The 19,192-nt window shown below is 39.5% G+C and overlaps 1 protein-coding gene across 4 annotated transcripts in view; it reads right to left on the minus strand.

Moving 5' to 3' along the window:
- Positions 1-19,192, minus strand: part of LOC132865041 (butyrophilin subfamily 1 member A1-like) — a 119,017-nt gene that overhangs the window by 10,287 nt on the left and 89,538 nt on the right. For all 4 annotated transcript variants that reach the window (XM_060898237.1, XM_060898236.1, XM_060898239.1 and 1 more), the window contains 3 exons: positions 17,027-17,059; positions 13,571-13,597; positions 11,772-11,798 (listed from right to left, as the gene is read on the minus strand). In XM_060898237.1, coding sequence (XP_060754220.1) covers positions 11,772-11,798; positions 13,571-13,597; positions 17,027-17,059 — 87 coding nt within the window. The remainder of the gene's footprint in view (positions 1-11,771; positions 11,799-13,570; positions 13,598-17,026; positions 17,060-19,192) is intronic.

Below are 19,192 nucleotides of genomic sequence, written 5' to 3' on the forward strand. Positions count from 1 at the left end.
TTTCATTTTTACAAGTGAAGCTGAATTCAATCAAATCATAAAGCTGAACAGTGAAGGCTAAAGAACAGTGGTTTACTCAGAGTCTGGGGATTTGGACTCAACCCCTTCCAGTCTGATCTACCAGTGGATAAATAGTTTGTATGATCTATAACGATGTCCAAAGTTGATGCTAAGGCCATTATTAAAAAATGTTCTGTTTCCGGTCCACCGGCCGGGTGAGTGCCGTTTGTGTGGTTGAAAATATTTTTTTAACGCCAGTTTTTCGACATTTTTTTCAGGTTCATAAATCTAAAATCAAACTTGACATTTACGCATTCCCAGGGCTTTCCACTAAGGTGGTGTTTACATTAGACCGTATCCGTCTCGTTTTCGTCGCGGATGCACTGTCCGTGCACGTTAAAACGCCGGGAAACGACTCCACAGGCGGAACAACTTGAATCCGCCAGGGCCCACGTATTCAACCCAGTTCGTATCTGATCCGGTGCTGTGTAAACATTGAGGGACGAGGAAACGCTGTGCTGAGCTCTAGCTGACGTCGTCATTGGACAACGTCACTGTGACATCCACCTTCCTGATTCGCTGGCGTTGGGATCACACACACAGCGGCTCAGTCCCGAATCACTGCTCGTGCGCTTCACTCGCGCGCTCTGTGAGCTGCGCAGGGCCGGAGTGCGCACCCTCCAGAGGGCACTCGCTGTTCAGGGCGGAGTGATTTGGAGCGCAGGAGGAAGCGCTGAGCCGCACTGAGGTTTATTTACACATTTCAACTTATTTACCTCCTTCAGGCGCTTCAGTGAGAACATGAACATCACAGCCAGGTGTGTTTATCTGCTGCAGAAGGTGTTCGCTTGCCATCCTTCCACTTGCAAGTGGTGAGTGACTTGCACATGCCCGATATGCACTGGGATCATGTGACGTGCCGTCTAATTAGTCATGTGATTAGCGTATCCGTGTATTGGCGTTGCTGTGTGCACGCGAATCGTTTTAAAAACGTTAATCTGATGATCCGCTGATACGGTCTAATGTAAACACCACCTAAGGCTCATACTAGCCAGCCATGACAAATAAGTAGCCGGGGGGGGGGAGTAAACACAAAATAAACTCCTGTGCACGCAGCTCCCAGGATTAAATGTATTTTCCACAGACCATTTATTTATTCACTTTACTCAAATACAAAGTAAAATGGCAGTAAATCTTCTTTCTTTTCTTGCGTATTGCATCATGAGGCGTTCCTGGCTTGTAAATCTCTTATTTTCGGTGCATGACACATTCACGCAGCTGAGCATGCTATGAATTAACAACGACAACGGTCTGCAGTGGCGGCTACACAATTACACACTCAGCGAACATTTCTCCATTTGTGTATGAAAATACACTCCAACCACTCAGTTTGGTTTCATTTACAACCAACGGTGTCTTTTGATGCCAGCACGTAATTGAACGAGAGAAGACTGGTTTACCGGAGACAAAATAAGCGTTATCTCTGCTTCTGTTCCCTCCGACGGCCCCGACACACTACTGCCTCCGCCGAGTGCGCGCGCATTCTGAACTGAATCAGCTCTGCGCATGCGCCGTGCGGCACAGAAAAATGGCAGCCACCATGAAGGAAGGAGATCCGGAGTTTTCAAACATTTGCTTAAGTGTGAAATCGCAAAATGGTATTCTAGCGAACAAGAAAATAGTAAAGATTCAGAAAAACAAATCATTCAGTGATCATTTTAATAGTGTAATTTCATCCGAACTAGGCCTAACGCTCGATTTAGAACTACAAAAAGTCCGTGTGTCGGACATTTTAAGTACCTTTGTAAAAGTTTTGCAAATGTTGCAGTCAGCATTTAAAATGCTAACTTAAAGTTTTTGTACACGTTTCAGTTGATTAAACTGTCATATTTTATTAAATGTGTCTGCTTTTGTAATAAAAAAGTATTGAAAGAAAAAGCAAACACAGCATTGCGATTTCTTATCCATCCATATAAAACAAAAAATCCCTCCCTCCCGACTGAAATTTTTTTTGCTCACCCGGTGGACAGGAAACGGATTTTTTTTTAAGGATGGCCTAATCTGTGTTTCTCTCCTATGAATGAATGAATGAAAAGTACAAACAGGTCTCAGGTGCTCCATTATAACTCACTAACTCCCCCACACTCCTGCTGCAGACTCCGGAGAAAGAAATAACCTGAGAGTTATAAAACACATTTCTTTATGGATCTGATTCAAATCCACGATGACCTTCACCGTGTTCTGTTGCTATAGTGATACAGGGGCGCGCTCGTGAGAGGGGAGACGTTTAATGGTACGACACGCTCCAGACTCGATGGCCTTTGCCTCGCCCAGAGTAACCCGGAAGTTAAACTGGAATATTTGTGGTGTTGAATTTTGCAGCCTGAATCTGACTGGTTGAATCCGACACTGAAATTAGCGACCTGAATCCAGATTTCTGAAGATCTGAAAACTCAATTATTCTGTCTGAATTTCTGAACACTGAAAAAATATATTTGAAGAAACATCCTTGATTTTTTAAATCTGAATTTTAAAACATGAATCTTTGAACACTGAAAAACGATAACTTGCATTTCAAGGATGTTAATTCAAAATAAATAAATACAGACATGAGGTTTGCAACTGTATATATTTCACTCCTGGGTGTAAATTAGAGTGTTTTGGGTTTTAACCCCCCAATAATCAAAAGCAGCCAATACAACGCCCCAAATAATCATATCATCATGATGAATGAAAAATATTAACTGTTATAAAACATGATAAAGTGGTCGGTTTTCTCGATTCAATGTAATTAGGAAGTAAAGAATGACATTTCTTTCAGCCCCCCGTCCCTGTGTAAGACGTGTTTGTGGAACCCATCCTCCTCTCCCCGCGTCTTCTCACAAGCAGTAGCCGGTGCGAGCGGGAGCGAGCCATCATACAAAATGAAAAGAGGAGCAACAAAAAACCAACCAACAGCTTTAACTTGTTGGTGCAACAAAAAGAGAAAAGCCTCTTCCCAACAGGAGGTATGTTACTGTAATGGCGCTGACACTCATGAGTCAAAGAACTGAATGAAAGTCTGATTTTCTGCTGTGGTTTCACTGTGTGAGGTGAACTGTTAGCTAACTAGACTAGCCTTCAGAGAATCACACCACTTTTATCAGAGATACTCGCTAACTGCGATTATCTCGATTATTTCGAAGATTTATCAAGTGGTTATTTTTAAATAATAATTTAGGAATTACCCGTTGCCAGGGTTTTAACAACGATTAATGCTGCAATAATTATGAGGCAGGTAATGATTCACTCAATTGACATTTTGATTCACGATATACATTTTTAAAATAGCGAATGATTTCATGTCCATTATTTGCTTGGAAATCCCCTCAAATTATATCACTTCCCAGCCACAGACTGGCCTGTTTGTTTGTTTGAGATATTCCAGAAATAAACGTATCACAATCACCAATTTTCAGAGGGAACTAAATTTCACCAGTTTTATGAAATCGAAAGGTAGTCTCGCTTTAACAATGACTGTAACAGGTTGCCACTAAATTTAACACTAACAGCAGCATTAACTGCAATGAAACTTTAAAACGAACAGATCATTGTAACATATCACAGTAATAACAATTAAAAACATCTCCTCCACGTTTTTATTCACAACTGCCTCGAGTAATCAAGATGGCACAACATGCACTGCTAAATGTGAACACAAACATTATCCTGGTTCAGTATTTTCAAGTATTTTCTGCACAGATTACACTATTGTACAAGACTGCTCAGTGAGGTCATTATACAATTTTACATACATTTTTATAATTATAAAAAATTAAAAATACCCCCTTTACAAAATATTTTTAATGATCCTATGCCTGGCCCTTTCCCAGTGGATCTAGTTAGTCTACGTGCTGATTAAACATGTATTTTATTAATGTCCTAGCAACGGCTAAAATGGCTAGGATACAAGGTCTGTAATTATTAAACCCCCCCCCCCCCCCCCCCCCCAAACTAAAAACCCAAGGCCTCGCCCTTCCACTACCACAGTGATCAGTGCACACTCATTGACAAATGGCTTAATTTACATTAGGGGGGGACCATTAAAATCCCAGGAATATTCTTAAATTAATATTAAATTAATTTAAATATCCCAGGAATGTTTCCTCGGGAATATTCTTTACTCTGCAAACGTCTTTTGTTTTTTTCCAAGTTTAACATGGAGCAGTATTTTAAATAGAGCAGCAGCTGCAATTATAAGTAAATTGTGCCTAATTACTCAAACTTCCACTGGGAAAAAAATGTTGATTCCTGATTACTTAGAGCAGGGGTGTCAAACTCATTTTGGTTCAGGGGCCACATACAGCCCATCTGATCTCAAGTGGGCCGGACCAGTCAAATAATTGCAAAATAACCTTCGTCAACTCCAAATCTTTAGCATTGTTTTTTCAGTAGGCTATGCTTTATGCTTCAGCCTACATTTGTAGCTGACATAATCACTGATCACAAGGGATCGAGATTATTACACATTTATTCACAGAGAGGCCAATGGATTTGAAATAAAATGCATTTCACTCTCAAACAACTGGTTTATTTTTATACAGTTGAGTGAATACATTTTTACATCTGACAACCTGAACCAACTCCCCACACTAAACTCAAGTGGGAGCTATGAAGAAAGTAGCCTAAACATCCTGCCTAAATGTGCAAATTTATGAAAAATAAAATTAAATTAACAAACATAAAAGTTATAGCAGTGCATGAGCAATACGATTAGGCTACATCAGATCAAACTATTTTGTAGGCTCGGCCTACTGAAGCTGAGAATGATACACTGCACAATATTCATTGTCTTTTAAAGTGAAACCAGAGTAATCTTATTTTCAAAGAACTGCATTCTTCAGACTGCAAACATTTGTGAACATTACAAGAATTAGGCCCAGGCCTTAATGCTGATTAACCTCCCTCCCCGCTTTCCCTCACCAAGTCTATCGGCTGCTGCTGGCTCCTGACACTTGGCATCTTTTAGCCTTCACGAGGGCATCAATATCAGGTTTCAAATCCTGAGTAGCAGCACATTTCACAATGTCATTCAAGTGTGCGTTTGATAACCTTGAGCGGTGCTTTGTTTTGTTGAGGTTCATAACAGAGAACACCTGTTCACAAAAATAGGTAGTCCCAAACATGGATAAAACCTTTGCAGCCAGGGATGTTAATTTGGGGTACCCTGGCAAGAGATATTGATAAAACGTGTCCTAAGCTCACCAACGCAAATTTCTGCTTCATATCAGAATCACACTGCAAGTCAATTATCTCGAGTTGGATGTCAGCGGGCATATCAGAAGCACTGAGCATTTCGGTTATTTCTTTAAAAATTCATAAGTTGTCACAGGAATGGGCTAGAGATTTACTTTTTTTTGACATCCTTAGAAATTTTTTCTCTACAAGTCTGGGGCCGGATTAAACCATCTAGCGGGCCGTATGTTTGACACCCCTGACTTAGAGTATCAGATCACGTGACACCGTTCCACAATTATCGACACCCAGATGATATTTTTTGAAATAAATAAACAACCGGTATGTGGTATTAAGTGAAAACAAAACAGTTTTTTATTCAAAATTAGTTTTACATAGACTTATATTTAGTACAAAATATCTTTTATATAAATATATCAATGTCGGTGCTTACGTAAATGAGGAAATAATTCTAATGTACGGTGGCCGGGAAGTGCAAAACAAAATTACAAACTGTAAAACACTTTTACATTTATTAAAACAAAATTACATTGCCAAAACACTTTTACCAAGGACAAAACAAATTTACATCTTAGAAAACAAACTGACAAGATGTGAAACACTTTTATGACGCTGAGACAAATCTACAAGTGGCAGAACACTTTTACGAGTCCCGGAACAAATTTACAAATGAAAATCTTGACAGAAGGGGAATGTACCAAATGCCGCAAGCAACTTGGAAGTACGGTTGCCGGGAAGTGATGGAGTGAGCGGTCGATCTGTGTCGTCTTCTATGGAGTTTATGGTGAAAGAACTTCAACTGTGACTGAACGATGTTTTGCCCCTTTTGTGGAAAACACATGAACCACAAAATGGAACTCTGTCCATTCCAGCAGAATAACTGTGTCCATCATATAAACAGTTCCTGGAGTACAGAAGCTCAAAGACAGAAGAACGACAGTCCTGTAACTGTGGGCTGAAAGGAAGATATCGGCCAAAACAACGAAGGAAACGTGTCCAGGTAAGCTGTATTGGCTGTTCTATACATAGCATTGCAAAACTGTATATCATATTTTATCAGTGCATGATATATGAAATTAATTTTATGTTTCTATTATTTTACTAGATAAACATAAAATTGATGGTGCCACATGGAACTGATTTAAAAGCTCTAAGAGGGAAAACACTCCCGTTATTTACAGACCCGGAGGTAGCAGCACCTGATCTACTGAAACAAGCTGTCCAGAAAATGCGAAATTTCAACAAGGACATGCGTGATGGACTGTATATTCTTTTCTCTAGACTGCTCAGAGGTGATCCATGTGCCTGGGTCAGAAAAGCCATTCAAACTGCCAGAATATAAAAATGAAACAGGAAAAGCATATTCCAGGATTACTTTTTCATTTGCATAGAAAGACACTTTAAAGGAGGTTTGTGGAGATCATGATTCAATATTTTTTACATAATTACATACTCTACTGTAGGATACATAATCTGTTGGAATTTTTTTGTTTTTACAACAGTGGATGATACGTCAGACTCTGATTCTGAGATTGTCATCACATCAAGGAGCACAGGTAAATTCAATCAAGCTGACAGTGTGGTACATACATTTATTATGTATTTAATTTTTTAAAAATAAGTATGCATGTATTCATTCATTTCTTGGATCTATGTTTTAAGTGTAAAACCTATGTTCTGGTCTATATTTTAGAAGAACAAGGCTTGTTTTGATTATTTTGCAGTTACTATCAGAAACACGAACAACCTTTCACCATCGATATATACTATATGTGGGAAGGGAACAATAATGGAAGCTGTTAAAAATTGTTGATAATTGTATGCGTTTCCTCTCAGGTTTTTGAACCATAAAACCAAAGTACTCCCCAACACAAACCTGATGATGAAAGGTAAGTACTCACTTTTATACAAGAAGTAGTTTATCCTTAAATTGTTGATGTGATTATCCCAGAGCATTTGCTTTGATGAACATGTAGCAGAAAACACTATACATGTAATGTGATTAATAACAAAAAATAATCTCTTATTTATAAATCTTACAGTTCCTCCGACTACTAAATGTTACTCAGAGCTCTACTGTAGCCTGTCTCATGAACATAGTAACTTTCTGAATTTTCTGAATCATGTTTCCGAGATGGACCGGGACATTCAGCCACAAATCAGCCTGGACAGGTATTAAGGCAGACTGTGGCAGCCTGATGTTTCTTGCGTTCAGTGTTGTTTCATACATTTTAAATTGTTTTTCAGATAGTAAGATCTGATACTGAGGATCTGGATCCACCTGAAACAAATCCAGACAAGACTTCTTGCTACAGGGAAGTAAAAGAAATGATAAGAGCTCAATTTTAATTCATGGATTCCATGGGAAAGAAATTTGTGTTTGTAAGATGTTTTAACATGAAAATGGTAATTTCCCAACAGTAAATACACAGACCTGTACGCACCAGATGTTGAGGAAGAGGAGCTGGCTGCAGTCAGTGTGAAAACATTTACAAAAACACACAGCAATGTAAAGTAACAGCTATTAACTGTAGCATTGCAGTTTTTCACTGTACAACGTACACCACTGTCCAGCTGTGGGTGACAGATTCAGACACTTAGTGTTCAGGCATAGACAGCAATGTTTCACTCCAAATCAGATGACGGGGCTCACCACGGTCTGGTTTCATAGTTTGTCAAGATGCATTTTCACTTTTCCCTGTGATGTTTCCAACTGATTCGGATACCTCTTCACCAAATGTTACATTAATAAACAACAAAAATTCAGATATCGCCTTTTAATTATTTCTGTGATAGACTGGTCATGAGATTTTCAATCCATTTTAAAACAACAAGTGCATTTTCAAATGTACATGATTCTCAGGCTAGAAAATTTTACTTATAGAGCATCAAATTACAACATGGTCATCTCTTGGCATACATTTAAAAAAAAATGCAGGAAGAAAACCCAACAACATAACCATCAGCGTGCCACATGTAGTTCGGTTCCACTGAGTGGTAGGTTCTTCTTATAAGAACCTTCTGTGTGCTCTCCTCTCACACCCTCAAGGATTAAGGTCCCAGAGCAAATTCATCACATCATCTCTCTTCACTCGAAGATTGTACTTTTGCTCGAGTACCTGCCACATTGTGCGGCAGCCAAACAGTTGCCCAGGTCCACAAAGTTCCAATCTGATGGCGTTAATTATCGCGTTTGCAGAGGAATAATCCTTTCTGCGGTACAAACCGGCTTCATTGATTACTTTTAAAAGTCCTCAAGCTGATGTTTACACTGTGTGAACTTGACATCATATCCATGATTACATCATATGAGTGGCCTTCATTCAAATATTGTACATCATGGCAAGGCATATCTGGTCCTTCTGTCTGGTCCGTGTCCTTTTAAAACCTCTAGAGACCGTCCACACGAAAAGCAAAGCAGTGTTCAGTGGTTCATGTGTTTTCCACAAAAGGAGCAAAACATCATTCAGTCACAGTTGAAGTTCTTTCACCATAAACTCCATAGAAGATGACACAAATTGACCGCTCACTCCATCACTTCCCGGCCACCGTACTTCCAGGTCGCTTGTGGCATTTGGTACATTCCCCTTCCGTCAAGATTTTTGTTTGTAAATTTGTTTCAGGACTCGTAAAAGTGTTCTGCCACTTGTAGATTTGTCTCAGCGCTCGTAAAAAAGTGTTTCGCATCTTGTCAGTTTGTTTTCTAAGATGTAAAACTGTTTTGTCCTTGGTAAAAGTGTTTTGGCAATGTAATTTTGTTTTAATAAATGTCAAAGTGTTTCACGCTTCCCGGCCACCGTACTAATATGTTTGTAAACAAATGAAGTGATCATGTTTAACCTGTCAGAAAATCTTTTTGCTCCAATTTCTAAGTATTTTTCATAATCATATTTTGTTAATCATTCATTGTTGTTTGTATTAATTTCTAGTTTTGTAGTTTACCAATAATTCAAAACAATGCTCAGGTTGGTGAACCTTCAGTATTTTCAAGCAACTGATTTTTTTTTTCATTGAGATTTTAAATTTAGATCTAAAAATATAAAATGTCTACTGATATTGTAATATGTGGTCGATATTTACAACAAACTGCAAAAAAAAAAATTCTGAATGAAATAAAAATCTGACAATTTCAAGCATGTAATTTTCTAGATGTTAGGACTTTAATTCTGTTCTAATTCTATTTATTGCATTTGGATTCCAAATACTCTATAAACATGCCACTCTGTTATGAATCAGTAAATAATTATTATAAATCATAGCACTTATTTTTTAAAGTACTTCATGTACTTCAACAAATGTTACACAAAGATAGATCCATAACAGTTGTAAACGTCCCTTAATTCCACAGGGTGTCGATAATGGTGAACACCGGTGAAAGTGATCACTATTATCGACACTTCACGTGACTCTCAAACACGCGTTTAGATACAAAATGGCGACTGTCAAATGAAAGAGTAAGAAACCAAATAGGTTTCGACAAGGAGATCATGAAATATCGGTGAATTTGATCAGTAAAAACATGTCCATGATCTTTCCACCATGCTTACCTGCGATGATAACGCCCGGGTTTTCCTCAAATTGCTGATCGTGCTAAAAAAATTCCATCTCAGGTAATGAGCTGTGTCATCAGACGACAAGATCAAAGGGCGAGGCGGGTCTTCCGGTTGATTAATTAACCAATAATAACTGTTGGAACTGAAACTCACCTTTGTAAAATTTTATTTTTATTGGTAAATCTGAAAAGGTGTCAATAATTATGGACTGTTGATAATTGTAGCCGCCACTCTATTTCTTCTTCTAACCACAACCCCGTAAATTTATTTTTTTATGGAAGAATCCAACTCTTTAATCGCCCCAGTATCACGAGCACTGATGACCGTCTCCATTTTTGTGCAGGCCGCGTAGTTGACAGAATTGTACAATTGTACAGAATCCAATACATCACGAACCGGGATTCGTCAAAGATATCCCAACTGACCAAAAGTCAACACTTTAAACACTCTGTGAGCCGAGAACCGCTAAAAATCACAGCCAGTCTCAAAGCGTACAGAACTGAACAGTAATACTGAGGACCGAATCGCAGACCTGAACCAACACCCCCAGCTTTTTTCATCGAATTTACACTGATCTCATGAATGACCCGTATAGATGTCTAAAAACCGGAAAAATCTGATGCCTGCAAAGCAATTTAATAAATTAAATAAAAGTAGTGAGAAGTGTGTAGTCTGATGTAATGGAGTATAAATACATTTTTAAATCATAAATGTACTTGAATAAGAGTCTTGATGGTAGCTGGTGGTAAATTATTTGTGGGCCACAGTAAATAACATACATCACTAATATATAATTAAAAAGTTTATATAAAAGCTTTGTCTTTTGAATCTGAACTGTGTTTCATCTGAATAACAAACACGGTACACAGAAAAGTTTTCACCCTTTTGTTAAAAACAAACAAACAAACAAAAACTTAGTTTTGTCATCTGTCCTTTTGTGTAATTTGTACTTTGTTTAGAAAATGTGTGCTCAGTCCATCAACTTTCAGTTTCTCCTCCAAACATCTTTGAAAGGAAAAATAATGATGGAATAAATAATTCACTTCATTCACGTTCAGGTCACCTGAGACTGAGTCTGGAACACGCCCACTGGTGACGTAATACGGAAATGTCACCAAAATGGGTTAGAATATATTCACCCATTGGAGCTCAAAACTCGGGGGGCGTGTCACACTGTAGTCACATGACACGGTTGCCGCTGATTGGCTGCATGACCCTACAGCAGAGCGTCTCCCTGACTACAGCACTGGGCTCGTTACAGTTCACCCACAGACTCGCGCTTTATATCATTCTGGGTGTTTTTCTGTCCGACTGCGAGTTTAAAAAAAATCACAAACATCCATCCATCTTCTACCACTTATCTGGATCCGGGTCATGGGGGTAGCGGCAGAAGCAGAGCAGCCCAGACTTCCCTCCCCGGCCACCTCCACCAGCTCTTCCGGGGGAATACCGAGCCATTCCCGGGCCAGCCGAGAGCTGCAATCTCTCCAGAGATTTTACACAAATCTCTTATTGTTTTCTTATTTACACAAAACTATCATCATGAGGCTGTGTTCATATAAATCTATTATAGAGCTAAAGTGTGAAGCTGTAGTTCAGTGTAATGGTGAGTTTAATCCTGTAGGATCAGACTTTACTTTCTCTTTCTTCTAACAGACTCCCAGTAAACTCCCAGTGTAGGTGATGGAAACCACAGCAACCCAATAACAATCACAACTATTGTTACTCCATGATTAATGAACTGTGGATTTAAACACAGGTTACACTGAAGTTTTCCAGACAGAACATTAAAAATTTTGGAATTCAAAATTAATGTCTTTTTCCCCTCAGCACTTTTGTTTCAAAACAAAATCATATCCGTGTTATTTTCTTAAGGATCTCTCTCTCTCTCTCTCTCTCTCACACACACACACACACACACACACACACAGTAGAGTCTGTGATTTAACTGTCCTGAAGATAAAAAGTTCAAATTGTTCTTACCTGCACACAACGATTTCTTTATAAACTCTGAAATACAAAACAATATTATTTTGTATTAATTTATCCAAATACAATTAGATTCAACAAAAATAAAATTAATTAATATGTGAATAATATTTACACTACAGACCAAAAGTACAAAACAATGTACAACAAAAAAGTTTATTGCCATCAGTAGATTTTCTCTAAAAACACTGAATGTAAAGAAAGGAGAGAAATATAAATCTCTGTTCCTCTTACTAAATATATACAGTTCCCTCCATAATGTTTGGGACAAAGGCAGATGTTTGATTTGCCCCTGAACTCCACAGTTTTAAATTTGTACTCAAACAATTCACATGTGGGCGGCACGGTGGTGTAGTGGTTAGCGCTGTCGCCTCACAGCAAGAAGGTCCTGGGTTCAAGCCCTGTGGCCAGCGAGGGCCTTTCTGTGTGGAGTTTGCATGTTCTCCCCGTGTCCGCGTGGGTTTCCTCCGGGTGCTCCGGTTTCCCCCACAGTCCAAAGACATGCAGGTTAGGTTAACTAGTGACTCTAAATTGACCGTAGGTGTGAATGTGAGTGTGAATGGTTGTCTGTGTCTATGTGTCAGCCCTGTGATGACCTGGCGACTTGTCCAGGGTGTACCCCGCCTTTCGCCCGTAGTCAGCTGGGATAGGCTCCAGCTTGCCTGCGACCCTGTAGAACAGGATAAAGCGGCTAGAGATAATGAGATGAGATGAGATGAGATGAGACAATTCACATGTGGTTAAAGTGCACATCCTCAGATTTTAATAAAGCAAATGTTTATCCATTATAGTTTGACCATGTAGAAATTACAGCACTTTTTAATAATATTTGGGACACGGGGGTTCACAGGTGTTGGTGATTATTCAGGTGTGTTTAATTGCTTCATCAGTGCCGTCATCTTTAGAGTCGTCTTTTACTGTTTGTCAGCATGAAGAACAGAGTTGTGCCAATGAAAGTCAAGGACACATTAAAAGGTCGAGAGACAAAAATAAAACAGTGAGAGATATTGGCCAAACTTTCAGCTCAGCAAAACCAACTGTTTGGAACGTTCTTAAGAAGAAAGAGAGAACGGGTGAGCTTAGTAACCATAAAGGGTCTGGTAGGCCAAGGAAGAGCTCCACAGCTGATAACAGAAGAATTCTCACCATAATGAAGGAAAATCCCCATAAACCTGTCTGACAGATCAGAAACACTCTTCAGGAGGTAGGTGTGGATTTGTCAGTGAAAAATGTCTGCAGAAGACGTCATGAACAGAAATACAGAGGCGACACTGCAAGATGCAAACCACGAGTTCGCCACAGGAACAGGAGGGTCAGGATAGTTTAGTAAAAAGTGATTAAAGGAGCCTGCAGCGTTCTGGACAAAAGGTCTTGTGGACAGATAAGAGCAAGATGAACTTGTATTAGAGTGATGGCAAGAGCAGAGTGTGGAGGTGAAAAGGGACTGTCCAAGATCCGAAGCACACCACCTCATCTGTTAAACATGGGCCTGTATGGCTGCCTCAGGTACTGGCTCACTCATCTTCACTGATGATGGAACTGCTGATGGCAGCAGCACAATGAATTCTGAGTGCTGTAATGTCCACATGGTAAAACTCAGGAGGATAAAAATACCCTTTATGAAAATCTGAGGATGTGCACTCTAACCGCATGACAATGGTTTGAGGACAAATTTAAAATTGTGGAATGCAGAGGCAAATAAAAACAATATGCTTTGTCCCAAATATTATGTATCTAATTTTTCTACTCACAATTTTTAACAAATTACTTTTCACAAAGTCAGATGTCCTTACCGTCTTCCACTCTCTGTCTCTGCAGCTCTAAAAAGAGGAAAAAGTTCAAATTAGAGACGAGACATACCTGTAGGATCCTGTTTAATACACTGTTATTATTTCCCATGGTGTTAGTTGTACGTGTTGAATAAAACCAGAGTCCACTTTACTTAACTTGAGATTTCTACTTCATGATTATACATTTTATAGAGAGTAAAAATGTGGTGTTGAACACATGAATGTGTTCACAAGTAAAATATTATATACACTATATGGACAAAAGTATTCAGACACCTGACCATCACACCTCCTGTATATGAGCTTGTTGGACGTCCCATTCCAAAACCATGGGTGTTAATATGGAGTTGGCATTGGGCATATTGATGTGAAGCTTGTGTGCAGCTGTTGGCCATGGAAACCTATTTCATGAAGCTCCTGATGCACATTTCTTGGGTTGATGTTGCTTCCAGAGGCAGTTTGGATCTCTGTAGTGAGTGATGCAGCAGAGGGTTTTTCTGCACTACGTGCTTCAGCACTCAGCGGCCCTGCTCTGGGAGTTTGTGTGGACTATCACTTCGTGGTCGAGCTGTTGTTGCTCCTCGATGCTTCGCAATAATAGCGCTAGCCCTATGTTTACATTAGCGTGTCACAAGTCACTCATGTCGCTTGTAGTTTGTCTCTTGTGGGCGTGGAGCGAGCACTACTGTTGTCGCCGGTGGGTGTGTACCGTCCATTCAGCTCCATGAGAAGGAGTCCTGAACAAAATGTAGACTACAACACACAATTTACTACAAGATATGATTTACTTGTCTTTAAAATATATTTTTTCAGTTGAAACATTGTATTGAAGTTGGAAAAAATGAGGAAAATCTGGTTGCGTGTTGTATGTTACATAACATGCATATTTATATTAGCTATTAGCAACACACGCTAACTCTAATACTTCGTTACCTCGCCCCCTAGTGGGATGGCAAGGTATTGTGATCACCCTGTGAGTCTGTCTGTGTGAGTCTGTGTGTGTGTGTGTGTGTGTGTGTGTGTCCCCGTGTCCCCCACCCCAGATTTTCGCTCATAACTCAGCAACGACTGGACAGATTGACATGAAATTTGTTGGGCTGATGCATCATGATCATAGGAACCCATTCAATTCATTATGTTGTGGTGCGAAGAAAAAAGAAGAGAAAGAAAAGAGTACTTTCACATGTATATTTTCCAAACAATTCTGCTTTATGAGAAAAGAATGAACTACGATTTGTTTTGATCTGTTTAATAATACTAGCGCCGCACTGCCTGTCTTTAATGATGCCCTTGAAAATTGATAAAGCAATGTATTGTCACCCGACAAAACTTATATTCAGTTGGAGAAATGGAAGAAACATTCACACATTATCTCTAGCCGCTTTATCCTTCTACAGGGTCGCAGGCAAGCTGGAGCCTATCCCAGCTGACTACGGGCGAAAGGCGGGGTACACCCTGGACAAGTCGTCAGGTCATCACAGGGCTGACACATAGACACAGACAACCATTCACACTCACATTCACACCTACGGTCAATTTAGAGTCACCAGTTAACCTAACCTGCATGTCTTTGGACTGTGGGGGAAACCGGAGCACCCGGAGGAAACCCACGCGGACACGGGGAGAACATGCAAACTCCGCACAGAAAGGCCCTCGCCGGCCCCGGGGCTCGAACCCAGGACCTTCTTGCTGTGAGGCGACAGTGCTAACCACTACACCACCGTGCCGCCCATGGAAGAAACAAATAAGAAAAAAAAAATAGTGCATGAATATAATCTGAATGACCCCCTTCTAGCCAAGAGGAAATCGTCGTTATGCTGCAGGGGCAAGGTCTGCTATCTCTGATTGCCTTGTTTTCTTTGTAATGTCTCAAAACAGGTTTAATGAGAAATCATATATGACGGTTAAAATTAAACCATTCACAATGGCCGCCAAAGTAGCGTCATCACCTAGTTTTCGTAGCAGTTTATCGCAGTATGCAAGTTCGTTGGCCAACTGATGCTAAGCAGAAATATGCAGCAAAGCTTCTGTACAACAGTGGCACCAAAGTTTTGCCTGATCCTTATGCAGTTACGAACAAATGGGACCCAAATCCAAACACCTGGCCTGACCTTTGGCGATATCTACTGTATGTGATTGGCACGCCTTCAAAATACACAAAAGAATCAATGAAAGCCTACAAGTCTCTTGATGTTAATTATTCAGTTGTTTTATTGAAATACTCATTTATATTTGCTTTTTGTGCCTAATAATAAAAAGACAGATTAAATAGGCACAATATATAATCTTTGAAACATAAGTTAATGTTGTTGCTTCACACACACACACACACACACACACACACACACACACACACACACACACACACACACAAAAGATGTACAGTACAGTACTAAACTTCAGCAAGTTCTACATTTAGAATGCACAAGCAGTGTTTTAAATCCAGGCTATGCTATTTATCTTCAAATACATATCATGAAAATTCGACCAATCTTTTAATATCAAATATTTATACTGAAAAAAGTACATAAGTTTACTGCGAGTGCGTTTGCGGAAATCTTACTTGTGTGCTGCATACAAATCAGCTGCTCATTTTTACTCATCTTTTGTTTGATATCTAAGCAATGTCATAGCACAACAAATTATTTCTGATGAGGAAATTTTATCTAATATCATATTAAACTGCAAAACAAAATAATAAAAAATCATGTGTCTTGCCAGATATAAAGTGTCGAAAGCAAACACGGTCATTGTCAGTAGGTTCCCACTTGTCACGCTTAATTGCTGCGATCCAAAGCTTTCGGCGAGCTTCAGGTTTCTTTGGTATACGGTAAAAGCTCTTGGGATCATTCTTATCAAATCTGTATGTACAGCCGATAACACGACACTACCATAATTAATTAATGACCCAATAGCTCCGATCGGCCATTTATAAATAGCTTCTTGCCAACCAAAACATCACGTGACCATTTTATGACGCTCCCAGAGAACATGAATGGCTGCCTGTTGCTTTGTTGCTCGTGAGTGTGAACATATCTTTCCAGCTGACTGAGGCAAATCTAGCAGAGCAGAAATTTCACAAACTGGCTTGTGGTAAAAGCGGCATCCTCTGACAGAGCCGTGTTTAAAGTCACTGAGCTCTTTAGTCCGACCCATTCTACTGCCAGTGTTTGTCTGTGGAGATTGTACAGCTATGGGCTTGAGTTTATTCACCTGTTAGTAATGAGTGCGGCTGAAACAGCTGAATTAGGAGGGGTGTCCACATACTTTTGGCCATGTAGTGTACAGCAGAGCTAATGTTATGTCAAAATGATCATTCATATCAGTAATTTGTACATTTACCTAAATTCCTTTCAGACCACACACACACACATTTCTTTTGTGTAGACCTTTTAGAGTGCTTTATTATCTTACAGTTGATTATTCACTATAATTTTAAAGCACAAAATTTATTCTCACCTGCAAATTCCTTCTCCTTTTGAAGCTCTGAGGCTGAAACAGAGAAAATAGTTTTGAGTATTCTGTATAAATTCAGTATAAATAGATGAAGCAGTGTAATATAATGATAAAGTAAATGAACAACACATGAGATTGCGGTTATGAAATGTAAGCCTCCTCTGATGTTCTATATTTGTTAAATGATGAAGCACACTTCACACAGTGGAACATGATGTTACAGGTCAGTTATGACTCCGATAGAAAACAAGTCATTTAATGTATTGTGAGTGATGTGTTTGTGTCTCTGCTCTTCTTACAGAACCCTCGATGGAGTGAAATCAGAGTCAGTAGAAACTCAACCTGAATTTGTAATGCTTGAAAAGAAATGTGTAAATGTGATGATTGAAAACTGAGAGTGTGAATCTCAAGATATTTGAAGATAATTGTCCTAAATTAAACTATCTGAAATTCAGATATTCAAAATTTAGGTTATGAAATTCAAGGTTTCAGAAATTCTGGTTTCAAGAATTCCGGTCGTAATAAAATGATGTAGTATAATATCGGGTTCTGCTAACGCTGATTTCACTCCATAAACCTCCTTCCTGTTTACTTCCTGTTGTCCAAATCTGGATACATGACCTGAGCTGCCCATAATCTGGTAGCATTCATTTCACTAAACATGAGAAGGAGCTGTAATTTCTGCCCTCTGCCCCGATCTGCACCTTCTCATGAACCTTCACCATGTTAAACTGTGTTTCTAAGTCAGAGGCCCAAACAGTGTAACAACCTCCCAGTTACCTTTGTGATTATATTTGATCAGGATAATGTGGTCTGTTCAAGGTTCTGACTACAAAGTTGAATTCTGGCTAAAATGTTTTATTTCTGTTGCTGTTGGAGTTTGGCGATGTTTCACTGCTGCACACGCTGTGTATCCTGTATGTAAATGTTTTGCCGAGATAAAAAGTGTCCCGCATTTTACGATTCCAGAGACTGCCAACGCGAGTGAGCAACAATATCACATGACCACCGTGGGGTGCATCTGACCTACTTTTAACCAAAACAAGTCAGTGTGGGCAAACATGGCGGACTCGACTCTCCCTCCAGCTAAAAGCCAGCGGAAAAGAAAAGGAAAGTCCACCTAGTGAGTGCAACTGCAAGATAGAGCAAGATTAGATGACATCATTTTTCTGGACAGATAACTAAATTATTCTAGCTAGCGCTTAGCTATCTTAGCCTTAGAATGAGTGGGCTCGACTCCATGGTAGCGAGTATGGAGTTATACACCTAATGTTTTGGTCTTCCAGAGAAAGAAATGAGGAAAACAGTAACAGAGAAAAGATAGATTCCTCTTTTGTTTCACGGATCTATAGGTTGCTTGCATCCGACATCACATCCGCCTCATTAGATATGCAAGACATGAAGTGGTGGTCAGCGAAGCTCACTGTTTACAAAGCGTTACTATCACTGGGGCACCTTGCGAGTCGTTAAAATGCCCGACACTTGCATTGTTTTGGGCTGCTCAAATCGAACAAACCATACAACTGATAAATTTCTTCTGGGTTCCCCGTGAAGTGATAAAGGGTGAAAGAGCAAAGGATTTTACCAAAAGACAATGAGAGAGGCGGCTCTTTAATGTTTCGTTGCAATCGATGGGAACAGAGTCGAAGAACGCTCCAGTTTGCAGTGATCACTTTGGGAAAGGTTGGTAAATTCCTCTGATTTATTTTGTTTGGATTTGCAAATGACTCTTCTCACCATTTTTCTGTTATTTCTTGGTGTTCTGAAGTTGAGGAGATGCTTCAGTCCTCAGGTGTGTTTTTGGTAACTATTTGATCGTGGTCTCCATATTGTAAACTAATACATATTTTTCCACTTTATTTATTTATCAGGATGTCCTCACAATCTTGACAATATGCAGCATTTATTTATTCTTGCTGCACTTTCTCTGTTTTAATAAAAAAAATGTATTGTTTGCTGGAAGAGAAGAGCAGGGAGGATTGAGAATCAAGTGGCTGTGGTTTGTTTACACCCCATACTAAAACTTGTAGCGTCCTAGCGACCAGCGCAAAGATGGGTACAAAAAGCCACAAAATTCCTCCTTACCCGGCAATAAATGATACAGGATTTATTTTGTAGTGTCCTGATCCCCAGATCCTTAACCCAACAACATATAAAAAGTTGCTCTCC

This window comes from Neoarius graeffei, chromosome 1, assembly GCF_027579695.1.
Source record: "Neoarius graeffei isolate fNeoGra1 chromosome 1, fNeoGra1.pri, whole genome shotgun sequence".
Taxonomy (NCBI): domain Eukaryota; kingdom Metazoa; phylum Chordata; class Actinopteri; order Siluriformes; family Ariidae; genus Neoarius; species Neoarius graeffei.